Source organism: Balaenoptera borealis, assembly GCF_965194805.1.
Source record: "Balaenoptera borealis genome assembly, chromosome: 21".
Lineage (NCBI taxonomy): Eukaryota > Metazoa > Chordata > Mammalia > Artiodactyla > Balaenopteridae > Balaenoptera > Balaenoptera borealis.
The window spans coordinates 26,176,330-26,193,336 of NC_138880.1; the positions used below are offsets into that span (position 1 = coordinate 26,176,330).

Genomic DNA, 17,007 nt, shown 5'->3' on the forward strand with positions numbered 1-17,007 from the left:
GTCTCTGCTTCTGTCTCTGTCTCTGCTTCTGTCTCTCTCTGTCCCTGCTTCTGTCTCTGCTTCTGTCTCTGCTTCTGTCTCTGCTTCTGTCTCTGTCTCTCTCTGTCTCTGCTTCTGTCTCTCTCTGTCTCTGCTTCTGTCTCTCTTGGTCTCTCTGCCTCTGTCTGTCTCTCTGTCTCTGTCCCTGTGTCTGTCTCTCTCTCCGCCTCCATCTGTCCATCTGTCTCTGTCTCTCTGTTTCCCTGTCTCTCTGTCTGCCTATCTATCTCTCCCTCTGTCACTGTCTCTTTGTGTCTCTCTGTCTCCCTGTGTTTCTCTGTGTGTGTCTCCCTCTGTGTGTGTCTCTGTCTCCCTCCCTCTGTCTGTCTCTCTGTTCATCTGTCTGTCTGTCTCTCTCTCCTTCTGTCCGTCCATCGTCTCTCTCACAGCCTCTGCATGCGGCTTGTCTCATCAGCTCAGACGTGTTCTGTCTCTCTTACACAGTGCGATCCTGTCTAGTTTAAGTGGTTCCTTGGTGGCGTAGCATTGGGAAAGAACATGGGATCACAGATACAATTTCTTCATTCTGTTGTGAGTTGGAGTGTGTCCACCCCTCTGAGTTAAGGGACCTGAAATCAGTAGAACTCACAGTTCCCTCAAGAGGATGCCTGTCTCGTCCTCAGACGCCCCCCGAGGGCACAGCCCGAGCGCGTGTGAGGGGGGTCTCTCCGACGGTCACCGTTCGTCCTCCGTAATCGCTGGCACGGAAGCTCTGCTCTGCTGTCTGGCTGACCTGCCGGGGAGACCACTGTGCACGGCACCCTGTGTCTGTGGTTTGTGACGCCCCAGCCGGGGCCTCCGCTCTGGGCCTGGAGCTGCAGCTGAGGTTTGTGCCCAGATGCTTCCTCTGGGTGGGGGTCAGTCCTGCGGAAAAATCGGGGTTTAATTTGATCGCTGTCAAGCCCTTTAAATGCGTCTACCCGTGATCGTGGGGCGTCTCTGAGCACCGGCTCGCCTTCTGCGGGACATCGGGGCTTCAGTGCTGCTCTGCTGTGTCCACCTGTGGCCGCTGTCTTTTAATTCCTCCAATACCACTGTTTCTTGCAATGCTTGATAAGTTAATACTGTTCAAAATGCATTTTGTACTGAAATGCTGTTTATTATCTTTTTAGTCATTAATTAAAATATGAAGCAGAATGTAGAGTACGGATCTGGTACACACCATTACACATCTTGTGCTAATGGCAGTACAGTGATTATAAAACAATCGCAAATACGAAGTTGTAAGTGCCTAATGCGCCGATAATTGGATTTCACACTTAGTTCTTTGCTGCCTGTTGTTCTTGAAATACATTCTGTAAATGAAACTTCATTATGCTGTAAACTGTTTTTCTATAATCCTTATTTACGACATATGCCACATGACAATCTTCTATAACCTTTGTTTATTAAACATATTTATTACCATTTTTTAAACATCTTTATTGGAGTATAATTGCTTTACATTGTTATGTTAGTTGCTGCTGTATAACAAAGTGAATCAGCTATACATTTACATATATCCCCATATCTCCTCCCTCTTGTGTCTCCCTCCCACCCTCCCTATCCCACTCCTCTAGGTGGTCACAAAGCCCTGAGCTGATCTCCCTGTGCTATGCGGCTGCTTCCCGCTAGCTATCTGTTTTACATTTCGTAGTGTATATATGTCCACGCCACTCTCTCACTTCGTCCCAGCTTACCCTTCCCCCTCCCCACGTCCTCAAGTCCATTCTCTACATCTGTGTCTTTATTCCTATCCTGCCCCGAGGTTCTTCAGAACGATTTTTTTTTTTTTTAGATTCCACATATATGTGTTAGCATACGGTATTTGTTTTTCTCTTTCTGACTTAATTAACTCTGTATGACAGACTCTAGCTCCATCCACCTCACTACACATAACTCAGTTTCGTTTTTTTATGGCTGAGTAATACTCCATTGTATATATGTGCCACGTCTTCTTTATCCATTCATCTGTCAGTGGACACTTAGGTTGCTTCCATGTCCTGGCTGTTGTAAATAGAGCTGCAATGAACATTGTGGTACGTGACTCTATTTGAATTATGGTTTTCTCAGGGTATATGCCCAGGAGTGGGATTGCTGGGTCATATGGTAGTTCTATTTTTGTTTTTTTAAGGAACCTCCATACTGTTCTCCATAGTGGCTGTATCAATTTACCTTCCCACCAACAGTGCAAGAGGGTTCCCTTTTCTCCACACACTCTCCAGCATTTATTGTTTGTAGATTTTTTGATGATGGCCATTCTGATTGGTGTGAGGTGATAACTCATTGTAGTTTTGATTTGCATTTCTCTAATGATTAGTGATGTTGAGCATCCTTTCATGTGTTTGTTGGCAATCTGTATATCTTCTTTGGAGAAATGTCTATTTAGGTCTTCTGCCCATTTTTGGATTGGGTTGTTTGTTTTTTTGGTATTGAGCTGCATGAGCTGCTTGTAAATTTTTGAGATGAATCCTTTGTCAGTTGCTTCATTTGCAAATATTTTCTCCCATTCTTAAGGTTGTCTTTTCGTCTTGTTTATGTTTTCCTTTGCTGTGCAAAAGATTTTAAGTTCATTAGGTCCCATTTGTTTATTTTTGTTTTTATTTCCATTTCTCTTGGAGGTGGGTCAAAAAGGATCTTGCTGTGATTTATGTCATAGAGTGTTCTGCCTATGTTTTCCTCTAAGAGTTTTATAGTGCCTGGCCTTACATTTAGGTCTTTAATCCATTTTGAGCTTATTTTTGTGTATGGTGTTACGGAGTGTTGTAATTTCATTCTTTTACATGTAGTCGTCCAGTTTTCCCAGCACCACTTATTGAAGAGGCTGTCTTTTTTTCATTGTATATTCTTGCCTCCTTTGTCAAAGATAAGGTGACCATATGTGCGTGGGTTTATCTCTGGGCTTTCTATCCTGTTCCATTGATCTATATTTCTGTTTTTGTGCCAGTACCATACTGTCTTGATTACTGTAGCTTAGTAGTATCGTCTGAAGTCTGGGAGCCTGATTCCTCCAGCTCTGTTTTTCTTTCTCAAGATTGCTTTGGCTATTTGGGGTCTTTTGTGTTTCCATACACATTGTGAAATTTTTTGTTCTAGTTCTGTGAAAAATGCCATTGGTAGTTTGATAGGGATTGCACTGAATCTGTAGCTTGCTTTGGGTAGTATAGTCATTTTCACAATGTTGATTCTTCCAATCCAAGGACATGGTGTATCTCTCCATGTGTTTATACCATCTTTAATTTCTTTCATCAGTGTCTTATAGTTTTCTGCATACAGGTCTTTTGTCTCCTTAGGTAGGTTTATTCCTAGGTATTTTATTCTTTTTCTTGCAATGGTAAATGGGAGTGTTTCCTTAATTTCTCTTTCAGATTTTTCATCATTAGTGTATAAGAATGCAAGAGATTTCTGTGCATTAGTTTTGTATCCTGCCACTTTACCAAATTCATTGATTAGCTCTAGTAGTTTTCTGGTAGCATCTTTAGGATTCTCTATGTATAGTATCGTGTCATCTGCAAACAGTGACAGCTTTACTTCTTCTTTTCTGATTTGGATTCCTTTTATTTCTTTTTCTTCTCTGATTGCTGTGGCTAAAACTTCCAAAACTATGCTGACTAATAGTGGTGATAGTGGGCAACCTTGTCTTGTTCCTGATCGTGGTGGAAATGGTTTCAGTTTTTCACCATTGAGAATGATGTTGACTGTGGGTTTGTCATATATGGCCTTTATTATGTTGAGGTAAGTTCCCTCTGCCTACTTTCTGGAGAGTTTTTATCATAAATGGGTGTTGAATTTTGTCAAAAGCTTTTTCTGCATCTATTGAGACGTGTTTATTTCTTAAAACTTTAATAGATGATCTCATTCCCTAAACATGGGCGCTCACCTCTGATGTGATGTCTGGACGAAACATGATAAGTTCTGATCGGAAGTGATAATATGTTGATTGAATTATTTTCACCTCAGTGTGTGATATTTAGAATACATCTCTGGGAACAGGCTCTGCTTTCTTCCCTTGTCTGTGGATACGGAGAAGGCAGTTAATTCAAGTTTGTTGGAAAATGGGGAGGATGTTGGCTTTGGCTGCAGGGACCAAGTGAGGAATGATTGATCTCTGTGTATCATATCAGGGACAAAATGAGAATAGTAGAACACACGTGTCATTGCTGTGTTCGGTTGTGCTTTACCATAACCTCTTCTAAGTACCATAGAAGATATTCTTATTTCAGTACTACCTTGAATCAAGATTACCTTGGGCCTTCCCTGGTGGTCCAGTGGTTTGCACTGTACCCTTCCACTGTAGAGGGAGCAGGTTCAATCCCTGGTGGGGGAACTAAGATCCCACAAGCCACCAATAAAAAAGAAGATTACCTTTTAACCAACTAAACAGAACTTGAACTTTCTACATTTTCTCATCTGATTATTTTAAAAATTTATTTATTTATTTATTTATTTATTTATTTATTTTGGCTGTGCTGGGACTTAGTTGCGGCACACGGGATCCTCGTTGCAGCATGTGAACTCTTAGTTGCAGCATGCAGACTCTTAGTTGCAGCAGGCATGTGGGATCTAGTTCCATGACCAGGGATTGAACCTGGGCCCTCTGCATTGGGAATGCAGAGTCTTACCCACTGGACACCAGGGAAGTCCCCTTCTCATCGTATTAATGTATCAAGAGAGCAAACATACATGATCTGCAGTTCCTGTTATCACATGCATATCATAGTGGTTTATATTCCTTTTTAGAGAGTAAAAAAACCTGAGACATTTTGGGATGGCCAGTTGAAATAATTATGGATATCATAAATTAGGTAGGGAATATTTGGTATAATGCTTATACTCGTGTGCATATGATATAATTAAGAAAATGTTATTTTGTGATTTGGAAAGTAGATTCCTATAATTTCATCTGTTTCTATTAGGGAAAATACTTTTTGTAAAATATAAATATGAACCATGCTCTGCTTTCCATTCTTGAAGCGTGCGCATGTGTGTGTGTTACATTTCTTAAATCCTATTCCTTTCAGCACTAAGGAATAAAAATGGAAAGTTAAGTTTATGTTAAAATTACACAGTGTCGTTTACAGGAGGTTTAGGGCCTAAAAAGCCCACAGATGCTGCTGATCGGATCCTCCTTGGGGCCTGCTCTGCCGACCCGAACATGTTCCCTCTGGGACCCGGGACCAGTGGGCTGGGGTGGGGGGCACATTCTCACACCCCCAGCTGTGAACACTCAGAGGAGCCTAGGACCCTGAGACTCCTCCTTGCCTCACCAAGTGTGGGGCCCACACTTTTCCAGCTAATCAGTCTCGGGATGGCTGTCATCCTTCTCAGTGACGGCCTGCCTGTCCACTTTCTCGAGCCCAGAAGCCGGACTCAGGCTGCTTGGACTGTGGAAGGATGAGGGTGAGTAGATGGTAAAAAAATAGGCCATTTGAAGGCAATCGTCACTTGACAGGCAAAACACACTGAGTTATAAATGGTGACCTCCTGAAGGAGAAACCAGAAGAGAACTTGGAAAAAGCCCTCATATGTCTTTGAAGGGAGATTTCACGTTTCGTCTACAAAGCAGGAGCAGATGCCATGAAAAAGGAAGAACTTTAGAATAGAATTTAGTTTTGTTTCCCCTTAAAATCAGTAGAGGCAGTGAAAAGTAGGGTGGATGGTTTCATATAGCCAAAGTAAGTTACTGGCCCCAGAGACCACTCCTGTGTCATCGCTGAGCTCTTAAGATGTTTCTATTGAAGTTCTGAGGACTTTGCATGAGTAATAAGGTCTTAGTCCTTATAACTGCCTCATGGGGTAAGTCCTGTTATCAGCAGCTACTGATTAGGAAACAGGCATGCAGAGGATGTGTTACTGGTAAAGAGTGGCTCCTGGGTTCAAACCTCTGCTTCAGATCCTGTGTTTTTAACCAATATGCCATGTGGAACACCTATAAAGCAAGAATGGGTAATTATATAAAAGCACCAAGTAGAAATACTATAACAATGATAGCCCTTGAGATGAAAACTCAGTAGATAGTCACAGACCAAGCATAGCTGAAAAAAAATTCAGTGCACTAGACGATCAAGCTGAAGGAATTCCCTAGAATTAAGCACAAAAAAGGTAAAGAGAGAACATGAGGAAGCACAGTTAATGTTGCAGTAGATGGATGCAAAAGGCAAAAATGCTAAAGAAGGGAATTATAAAAAAAAAGGTGGTTAATCAATATTTGTGATCAAATGGCTCATAATTCCCCAAATCGAGGAAAACGGTCTTTAGATTGAAAAATTGAACCACCTGCAAGGCTGGAATAAAGGCAAAAACCATCATTGTGAAACATCACACACTCCAGAGTCAAGACAGAATCCTGAGAGACTTGGTCTAGGAAATAGAACTTGCTTACTGATTGACAAGAAATGTCTCAACAGGAACAGTAGGTGCCTGGAGGTATCTGTTGACTTTCTTGAATTCTATACTTAGTCTAACTGTCATTCAATATCGATGGTGAAATAAAGATATTTTTAGACATAACAAGGACTTGGAAATTTGACCCCACAGAGACCATGTTGAAAGAAAAACAGGAGCATGTTTTTGAGGATGAGGAAAAATTAACCCAGAAAGATGTGAGCAAAAATACCAAAGACACATTTATGGGTATTGATTTTAGAATGAGGAATACATTTTCTCTTTGTTTGATAAGCAACCATACTTGGAATCCACATAACGGTAATATCAGAGCAGATGTGGTATGGGGGAGGGAAGTCTACACTTGGAGGAAAGTGAGAGCATAGGGCTAAAGTCCTTGTTTTGTTCAAAAGGATGTTAGAGATACTGGTTAATTAATGACTTTGCTAGAAAAACATGTATATAATTGCATATGTTAAAACTTTTAAGGGAGAAATAAAATATATAGGTACAAAAAAAGTAGAATGAAAATCCTACACAACAGGGGTCTCCAACCCCCTGGCCATGGACCAGTAGTGGAACCGGGCTGCACAGCAGGAGGTGAGCAGCGGGCGAGCGAGTGAAGCTTCATCTGTATTTACAGTCTTTCCCCATCACTCACATTACCGCCTGAGCTCCACCTCCTGTCAGATCAGCGGTGGCATTAGATTCTCACAGGAGCTCAAACTGTACTGTGAACTGCACATACGAGGGATCTAGGTGGTGCGCTCCTTATGGGAATCTAATGCCTGATGATCTGAGGTGGAGCTGAGGCGGTGATGCTGGTGCTGGGGAGTGGCTGCAAATACAGATTATCATTAGCAGAGAGGTTTGACTGCACAGAGACCATAATAAACCAATTGCTTGCAGAGTCATATCAAAACCCTATCAGTGAGTGGCAAGTGAAAACAAGCTCAGGGCTCCCACTGATTCTGCATTATGGTGAGTTGTAAAATTATTTCATTATCTATTACAATGTAATAATAATAGAAATAAAGTGCACAATAAATGTAATGTGCTTGAATCATCCGGAAACCATCACATCCCCACCCCGGCTGTGGAAAAATTGTCTTCTACGAAACCAGTCCCTGGTGCCAAAAATGTTGGGGATATAAGATAGTATATATCCTCTGCTATATAAGGTAGTAAAATGTACAAAGGAAAACATTAAATTAAACATGAACTATCAGGACAAAATAAGTTCCAGTTTATCAGTAATCACAATAAATGTAAATGGGCAAAACTCAAACATTAAAAACAGGGAGTTCCCTGGTGACCTAGTGCTTAGGATTCTGGGCTTTCACTGCCGTGGCCTGGGTTCAATCCCTGGTTGGGGAACTGAGATCCTGCAAGCTGTGCGGTGTGGCCAAAAAAAAAAAAAAAAGATTAAAAATGGACTCTCAGGTTGGATTAAATACAATATAGAGTTTGGTGATGTTTACAAGAACATGCAAAAAATGTACTGAGAATAAACTTGTGGCAAGATTAAGAAAGAAAACAAAGAGGAAATTCAAGAATATAAAGAATTCGAGATGGAAAATGTGATAGAATCACAAATAATAAAGTTAAAAGAAAATCATATGATAATCTGTAGACATTTTTGCTGAGAAGTTGGAAAATCAAGATGAAATTGTTGGTTTTCTTGGTGAATATAAGTGCCGTAAGTTGACTCAACAAAGGTTAGAAAATGTGACTGGAACAGTAACCATGGGAAAATTAAAGTTTTTTCATAAATGTGCTTTTATGAAAGGCACTGGCTCAGTTTCATAGGTAAATTCTACAGAAACTTTTTGGAATTGATAATTCTATGTTATCTAAACTATTTCAGAGAAATAAGCATCACTCTTTTATAATGAATTATAAATAATTCATTTATAATGAATAATCCCATAATTTAGTAATGGATCAGAAAAAGGCTAATTTCACTTAAGAGTGTAAATGTAAATTTCATAAACAAACTGTTAGCACATTGAATTAACTGTATATTAAATATGACCTAGTAGGTTCTGTTCCATAAATTTAAGATTATTTCAATAATAGAATCTCTGTTGTGGGAATGAATAAGATGAACATATTAAAAAAGAAGAAATACATACAGTTGTATCAATAGATACTGAAAGACCTTGAAACAATACAGTAGCCATTTATGATAAATTCTAAGTGAAAGAGCATTGGCAGGGACCTTTCTCAACAGGGGTAAGAATATAATCAGAAACCACAGCAAGCATGGTAGTCATGGAGGAAATACTAAAATATGGAACAAAGTAACAATGTCAAAATGATCACTATTAGTCCATATTATTCTGGGGTCTCTAGTTAAGGTTATATGGGAAAATAAAGGAGATAAAATATTGGAAATCAAGACTTAATTTCAGTGGAAAGTGGAAGATATTATACAAAATCTGCTAGATCAGTAGGAACATTGATTATATAGGTCACATAAAAAACTAATAAATAAAAATCCTTATACTGCACATGATAAAATAATGTTGTTTTTGAGGTCCACTCTCAAAAACAACAAACCCTACCAAATACCTTGGGATAAAACAGGAATGGATGAGGGCTATAGGGGAAAAAGTGATAAAATGCTTGGAAAGGACATAAGACATTACCAAGTGCTTGGTATGGGGAGACACTGTAGTGGGAAACTCAGTACCGAAACACATCACTTCCCTTCAGGTGTGCATGTGTGTGCGTGCGTGTGCACTCGTGCGCTGTAACGTTAGTCAGAATCCTGTTTGGAAGGGCAATAAAGGTGGGGAGAGAGGAGTTAATTAAGGGATAATAAAATTAACTAAAAGAATAAATTCACAAGATTGTCCAAAAAAGAATTTTAAAGAAAATCTGAATGGTGGGAGTTCTGGTCTACCGGAGAGAAAATCTCATTCTAATGCTACAGAAGGTAGACAGATCTGCAGAACAAACTTCTCTATTTAAGTGGCATTTTCAAGTTGGTGGAGAAAATGTGGATTATTTGGCCAATTTGTTGGGGTAACTGGTTGCCATTGGAGAGAAAAAAATTAATTTCTATTTCACAACTCAAAAAAGTTTCAAATACATTTTAAAAAGTTCCAGTCATTAAAAATAGTTATAGAAGGGCTAAAAGAAAATTTAATAGAAAATATCTCTTAAATTGTGGAATTGGGAAGATCTTTCTAATCACAGAAACAGTTAAGGAAAGGATGATATATTTGGACACATAAATAATGTTAAACCTATCTAAATTGTTGAAAGATACCATTGATGAAGTTAACACATGAATGACAATGAAATAAAACGTTTGTAACCTACAGAGCAGAATTATAAAATTCTGGAATTTATAAAGAGATACTTGTTTGGTAATTAAAAATTTATCACCCCAAAGAAGTAGGCTAATCTATGGAACAGGCAATTTATACAGAAATACATTTGATCAATAGTCATATTAAAAGGCCCCAAAACTCAATGAAAACAATGAGAAGCTTTCTTTTCAACAGAGGCAAAAACAAAAAAAAATTGATACTATGTGATGAGTAAATAGGTACAAATGTTTGGGCTGCATTTGGGGCTAATAATGTGCATATCCTTTGACCCAGTAATTCTACTCATAGAAACCTATTCTGCATAAACTCACTGAGAGCAATCCAAAATATATGCGAAATTGTTACCAGTTGGAGGAAATTGGAAACAACACAAATGCTTAGCAGTAAGGGATTTGTAGGGTCAGTTGTGAGTCTTCAAGGCAAGAACAAATAATTAAGTACAGGCACAGCTCTGAGATACTGTGGGTTCCAGCCCAGACCACCGCCATAAAGCAAGTCACGCAAAGCTGTTGGTTTCCCAGTGCATATAAAAGTTACGCTCACACTGTACTGTAGTCTATTAAGTGGGCAATAGCATTGTGCCTAAAAAAACCAATGTACTTACCTTAATTAAAAAGTACTTTATTACTAGGAAGTGCTAACCATCATGTGAGCCTTTAGTGAATTGTAATCTTCTTGCTGGAGGAGGGTCGTGCCTTGATGTTGAGGCTGCTGACGGATCAGGGTGGTGGTTGCTGAAGGCTGGGGTGGCAGTTTCTTAAGACAACAGTGAAGTTGGCTGCATTGATTGACCCTTCCTTTCAGGAACGATTTCTCTGTAGCAGGCGATGTTGTTTAATAGCATTTTACCCACAGAACTTCTTTCAAAATTGCAGGCAATAAACAAGGTCCTAGTGTATAGCACAGGGAACTATATTCAATATCCTGTAAGAAACCATAATGGAAAAGAATATGAAAAAGAATTTTTAAAAAAGCAACATTAAAAATGTGGAGTCAGTATTCTCAAACTCTGCTGCTGCTTTATCAACTAAGTTTCTGTAATATTCTAAATCCTCTGTTGTCATTTCAACAACCTTCACAACATCTACACCAGGAGTAGATTCCATCTCAAGAAGCTACTTTCTTTGCTCATCCATAAGAAGCAACTCCTCATCTTTCAAGTTTCATCACAAGATTGCAGCAATTCAGTCACATCTTCAAGCTCCACTTCTGATTCTAATTCTCTTGTGTTTCCACCACATCTGCAGTTCCTTCCTCCCCTGAAGGCTTGAACCCCTCAAAGTCATCCATGAGGGTTGGAACCAACTTCTTCCATACTCCTGTTCATGTTGATATGTTGTCCTCTTCCCATGAACCATGGATGTTCTTAATAGCACCCAGAATTGGGACTCCTTTCCAGAAGGTTTTCAATTGACTTGATTCGATTGCCCAGACCCATCAGAGGAATAACTGTCTTTGGTAGCTATTGGTAGCTATAGCCTTATGAAATATATTTCTTAAATAATAAGACTTGAAAGTAGGAATTACTCCTTGATCTGTGGGCTGCAGAATGGATACTGCATTAGCAGGCCTGAAAGCATTAATCTCATTGTCCATCTCCATCAGAGCTCTTGGGTGACTAGGTGCATTGTCAATGAGCAGTAATATTTTGAAAGGAATCTTTTTCTGAGCAGTACCCTCAACAGTGGGCTGAAAATATTCAGTAAACCATGTTATAAACAGACGTGCTGTCATCCAGGCTTTGTTGTTCCACTTATAAAGCACAGGCAGAGTAGATTTAGCATAATTTTTAAGAGCCCTAGGAGTCTTGGAAAGGTAAATGATCATTGGCTTTCACTTAAGGTCACCAGCTGCATTTGCCAATAATGAGAGGGTCAGTCTGTCCTTTGAGGCTTTGAAGCTGGGCATTGACTTCTCCTCTTTTGCTATGAAAGTCCTAGATGGTCTATTCTTCCAATAGAAGCCTGTTTCATCCACACTGAAAATCACTAATTATCTTAGCTAGATCTTCTGGATAACTTGCTGCAGCTTCTACATCGGCATCTATTGCTTCACCTTATACTGTTACGTCATACAGACGGCTTCTTTCCTTAAACCTCATGAACCAACCTCTGCTAGCTTCAGTTTTCTTCTGCGGCCTCCTCATCTCTCTCAGCCTTCATAGAATTGAAGAGAGTTGGGCCCTTGACCTGGATGAGGCTTTGGCTTAGGGGAATGTTGTGGCTGGTTTGATCTTCTAACCAGACGCTGAAACTTTCTCCAAATCAGCAATAAGGCTGTTTTGGTTTCTTATCATTTGTGTGTTCACTGGAGGAGCACTTTTAATTTCCTTCAAGAACTTTTCCTTTGCATTCACAACTTGGCTAACTGGTGCAAGAGGCCCAGCTTTCAGCCTGTCGCAGCTTTTTAATTAATTAATTAATTAATTAATTTATTTATTTATTTTTGGCTGTGTTGGGTCTTCGTTTCTGTGCGAGGGCTTTCTCTAGTTGCGGCGAGCGGGGGCCACTCTTCATCGCGGTGCGCGGGCTTCTCACTATCGTGGCCTCTTTTGTTGCGGAGCACAGGCTCCAGACGCGCAGGCTCAGTAGTTGTGGCTCACGGGCCTAGTTGCTCCGCGGCATGTGGGATCTTCCCAGGCCAGGGCTTGAACCCATGTCCCTGCATTGGCAGGCAGATTCTCAACCACTGCACCACCAGGGAAGCCCTTGTCTCAGCTTTTGACATGCCTTCTTCACTAAGCTTAATCATTTCTAGCTTTTGACTTAAAGTGAGAGACGTGCGACTCTTCCTTTCACTTGAACACTTAGAAGCCCTTGCCAGGGTTATTAACTGTCTTAATTTCAATATTGTTGTATCTCAAGGAAGAGGGAGGCTGAGGAGGGGGAGAGATGGGGAATGGCCGGTGGAGCAATCAGAACACACACAACATTTAACGATTAAGTTCCCGTCTTTTACGGGCGAGGTTCGTGATGCCCAAAACAATTACAATAGTAACATCAAAGATCACGGATCACAGATCACCATAACAAATACAATACTAATGAAAAGTTTGAAATATTGTGACTTACCAAAATGTGACTTAGACACATGAAGCAAGTAAAGGCTGTTGGAAACATGGCACCAACAGACTTGCCCTATGCAGGGTTGTTACAGACCTTCAATTTGTAAAAACCACAGTATCTGCGAAATGCAGTGAAGTGAAGTTCATTAAAAGGAGGCGTGCCTGTGTGCTGACATGGAGAGATCTTGGTGATACAGTAAGTGAATTAGTCCAGCAGAAGAGCCGGATGTCAATTCTGGGAGGGTCAGGCATTTTAACCTTCAAAAACTTGGAACTAATATACAGTTTAGATTGACAAGTCACAACACATGTGTGTTAACTGGTTACTGGAGACCAAGGGTGGATATCCAGTTTGTGTATTGTAATCAGTGCTTGTGGCGGGTGCTTGCTACAGTAAGAAATGGCTCATATTCTCAACTTTTTAGGATTGTACCTTTGAAAGTACGTACATGGTGTTTAGTAGCATGTGATCAGACTGGTTCTTGGTCAGAGCTTTTGCTGACAAAACAGGATTTTCAGAAGATGGGGTAGAGCGTGCAGCTCTTCTGGATTCGTGGAAATTAATCTGATGTGACCACGGTGTTTCAGGGCCACGTGAAGTGTTTTGTGGGTGAGCATTTGTGATCCTACAAGCTCAGTATGAAGAAAGCACAGCACACTTTCCAGTGTGATGTTATAAACAAGTCTTCTCAAAAAAATGCGTGTTCCTCTTTCATCTGGTTCATTTTGGGGTAAACAATAATTTCGTGTATCAGTATGCAATGAAAAAAGGAGCAGAGGCTTTATAATTTATCAAAGTATATGAACTAGCACCTGTTTTAAAATAATGCTGTGCTTGGGTTTATCTGGGGATAGCACTTTTTTGTCGTGGAAAGAAAATGATCGATTATTAATATTCCCTGGGACTGTTCTTTTGTTTCTTGGAATCTGGCTGGTTCTTTGCAGAACCAGTCTAAGTTCACAAATATTGTTTCCATCCTCAAGTTATATGGGGAATCATCACCCCTAATTTAAAGTATGGTTTTATTGTTTCTCTTTGGGTGAATATTTTTAAGTTGGGAAATCTATCTATCATAACCTCAAATCCAGCTTGAGAATCGAAATACTTGCATAATGCCCATGTGATGTAGGTGCCTACAGGGTTCTCGGTTCCACGGTCTTATTTAAAAATACCTGGTGTTATTTTTTATATACAGCGTCTCTGCCTATTTCGTTCTTGCCATATTGCTGTTCTAGATTGATTTAATTATTGCTCAGTGTCATGTTTTTTTAATGTACATTCCATATGTTTCTTTTTCCATGGGGGAGGTTGTTTACCCGCTTTTATCATGTTTTCCCCATTTCTATCCATTCCTCATCATAGGCCTTCCCACCATCCGAGGCCCGGCCGTAGCAGCCCGGTTTCCCAGCAGCTGCCCGTGAACACCCGGCCCGCACCGGCTCCGCCACCATGGGGACTGCTCAGGTACCGTGTGACCCCTTTCATCCTCTGGGCCACTTCCACACGGCGGGAGGCGCTGGTAGTAGTGGTGATGGAGGTGATGCAGGTGATGCAGGTGATGGAGGTGATGCAGTGATGGAGGTGATGTAGTGATGGAGGTGATGGAGGTGATGCAGGTGATGGAGGTGATGCAGTGATGGAGGTGATGTAGTGATGGAGGTGATGCAGGTGATGGAGGTGATGCAGGTGATGCAGGTGATGGAGGTGATGTAGTGATGGAGGTGATGTAGTGATGGAGGTGATGCAGGTGATGCAGGTGATGGAGGTGATGCAGTGATGGAGGTGATGTAGTGATGGAGGTGATGCAGGTGATGGAGGTGATGCAGGTGATGCAGGTGATGGAGGTGATGCAGTGATGGAGGTGATGTAGTGATGGAGGTGATGCAGGTGATGCAGGTGATGGAGGTGATGCAGTGATGGAAGTGATGCAGGTGATGGAGGTGATGCAGGTGATGGAGGTGATGCAAGTGATGCAGGTGATGGAGGTGATGGAGGTGGGTAAACACCCAGGGGGCAGTCTCGCAGCTTCTAGCAGAGGATTTTCCTGCTCAGATGGAGGCGTGTCTATAAGTGGCTCAGAAATGCGGTGCTTGTGTGTAGTGGTTGGGAAAGAGGGGAGGGGCCACTGGAGATCCAGGGAGCAAGCGTGAGATGAGGTCTGGGTTCTGGTCCTGCTGGCGTCACATGTCACACATGCTGTCACGTGTGCTGGGAGGAGGGGCTCTGTGGGCACACGTGGGCGTGACCGCAGTGAAACCTCACACCCGGAATGGGGCTTCTCCAGGGGTGTCGAATGACCTTACCAGGCTTATAATGGGCTTCCACGAGTTGGCGGTGGTGGCTCTGCGTGTGTGTCTGAGACTCACTGATGGCGAGTGAGACGGGGCACAGATGCCCCTTCAGGGGCAATCTGACTGCAGTTCGTTCCTAAAACACCCGGGGCTGCAGTGTGTTCTCAGGAAACCCCCAGAGGGCCACAGCCCACTCACCCATCTGCACCATTTGGAGTGTATTTGAGAGCAGAGGTGTGACCTTTTACCGTCCCTGATGCCAATAAATAAAATAATCAGTTGAAGCCTTTAGAGATAGAGGCTTTCATTTGATTTTTCAAAGGAAGAGGTGGCAATTTGTAGTCTATCTTATTTCTTACTCCAGGAGAGATTTAAGGCATGAACGATGTTGAAATTTCAGGTGGACCCTTGTCACTGGCCCCCTGATGACCTTCCTCCCTCCTCTTCTACCCCTCGTGCATCTCACCTGGTGCCACCTCACATGTTTGCACCTCCGTGTCCTAAGACCTTCTTTTACCTTCTTGATGCTCTCAGAAAAGGATGTTGACATGGGGTGTCAGTCTCCATAGCCAGGAACACAGTCATTTTTTGGTGGGAGTTTTGTGTAAGAGCCTTGAGGAGACCAAGCCTTTTCTTTCTTTTTTATTTATTTATTTATTTTATTATTGGGGTAGTGTTGTTTTACAATGTTGTGTTAGTTTCTACTGTACAGCGAAGTGGAGTTCCCTGTTCTATACAGCAGGTTCTTATTAGTTATCTATTTTATACATATTAGTGTGTATATGTCAATCCCAATCTCCCAATTCATCCCACCACCACCACCCTGCTTCCCCCCTTGGTGTCCATGCGTTTGTTCTCTACATCTGTGTCTCTATTTCTGCCTTGCAAACCAGTTCATCTCTACCATTTTTCTAGATTCCACAGATATGCGTTAATACATGATATTTGTTTTTCTCTTTCTGACCTACTTCACTCTGTATGACAGTCTCTAGGTCCATCCACGTCTCAACAAGTGACCCAATTTCGTTCCTTTTTATGGCTGAGTAATATTCCATTGCATATATGTGCCACATCTTCTTTATCCATTTATCGATGGACATTTGGGTTGCTTCCAAGACCTGGCTATTGTAAATAGTGCTGCATGAACATTGGGGTGGAGACCAAGCCTTTTCTTCTCTCTTTTCAAAAAACTGCTTCCCCCTCTGGTTCAGCAAAGACAAGGCACGATGTCTCTTCATGCTCTTATCAGCTCTTTAATCAAACTCCCTGCAGCTAGCGAGAGACAACTGCATATTTTTTCCAGGAATTAGGTAGGATTCTTAATTGCAAAGAAGGGATGTTAGGCACATCACAGACCTTTCGGTGGGGCTGGATAGACATGTTCTGTACGAGGCTGTCAGACCCGCTGCAGGGCCCCACATGATGAGGAGATGCCCTGGTACCCGGGCACGAGCCTCGTTCCAGGGATGCCTGCTCCCACACAGGGAAGGTCGGGGGCCCAGACCCGGGGGCCTTGCCTGCGTCTGGCTGCCAGGAAGGCTGGAAAACTCCTTTGTTGTTGATGTTTGTGCTGATGTTACCGTTCGGGAAGGGGTCGATCCCAGCGAGGGAAAGTGACAGAGGTGCAGGGAGCCTATTTGGAAATGCTGGGCGGCCCCCGTGGGAGCCACCGCTGGATTCTGCTCCATGGATCCCATTCTTCATCCCCACGCTGTCAAATAGCACTCTCTGTTGTAAATGCCCCCGTCCCGTATAAAATGCAAACACGCTTACTCTTATCCCGCTCATCGCACAGTCTAACTCCTAGTCAGGGTCTGGGAACAAAGTTCACTGAGCTCAGCCTGACCCCTTCCTGGTTTCTGGGCCCTGTGTACTAACTAAGGCCAACACAGCCTTTCGGAAACTAGG

General features: G+C 41.8%; 1 protein-coding gene across 8 annotated transcripts in view; it reads left to right on the forward strand.

Moving 5' to 3' along the window:
* DLGAP2 (DLG associated protein 2) overlaps positions 1-17,007 on the forward strand; it is a 729,374-nt gene that overhangs the window by 80,002 nt on the left and 632,365 nt on the right. For 4 of the 8 annotated variants that reach the window (XM_082375174.1, XM_082375178.1, XM_082375180.1 and 1 more), the window contains exon 2: positions 14,171-14,272. The exons of the other annotated variants lie outside the window; for them this stretch is intronic. In XM_082375174.1, coding sequence (XP_082231300.1) covers positions 14,171-14,272 — 102 coding nt within the window. The remainder of the gene's footprint in view (positions 1-14,170; positions 14,273-17,007) is intronic. 8 annotated transcript variants of the gene reach the window in all.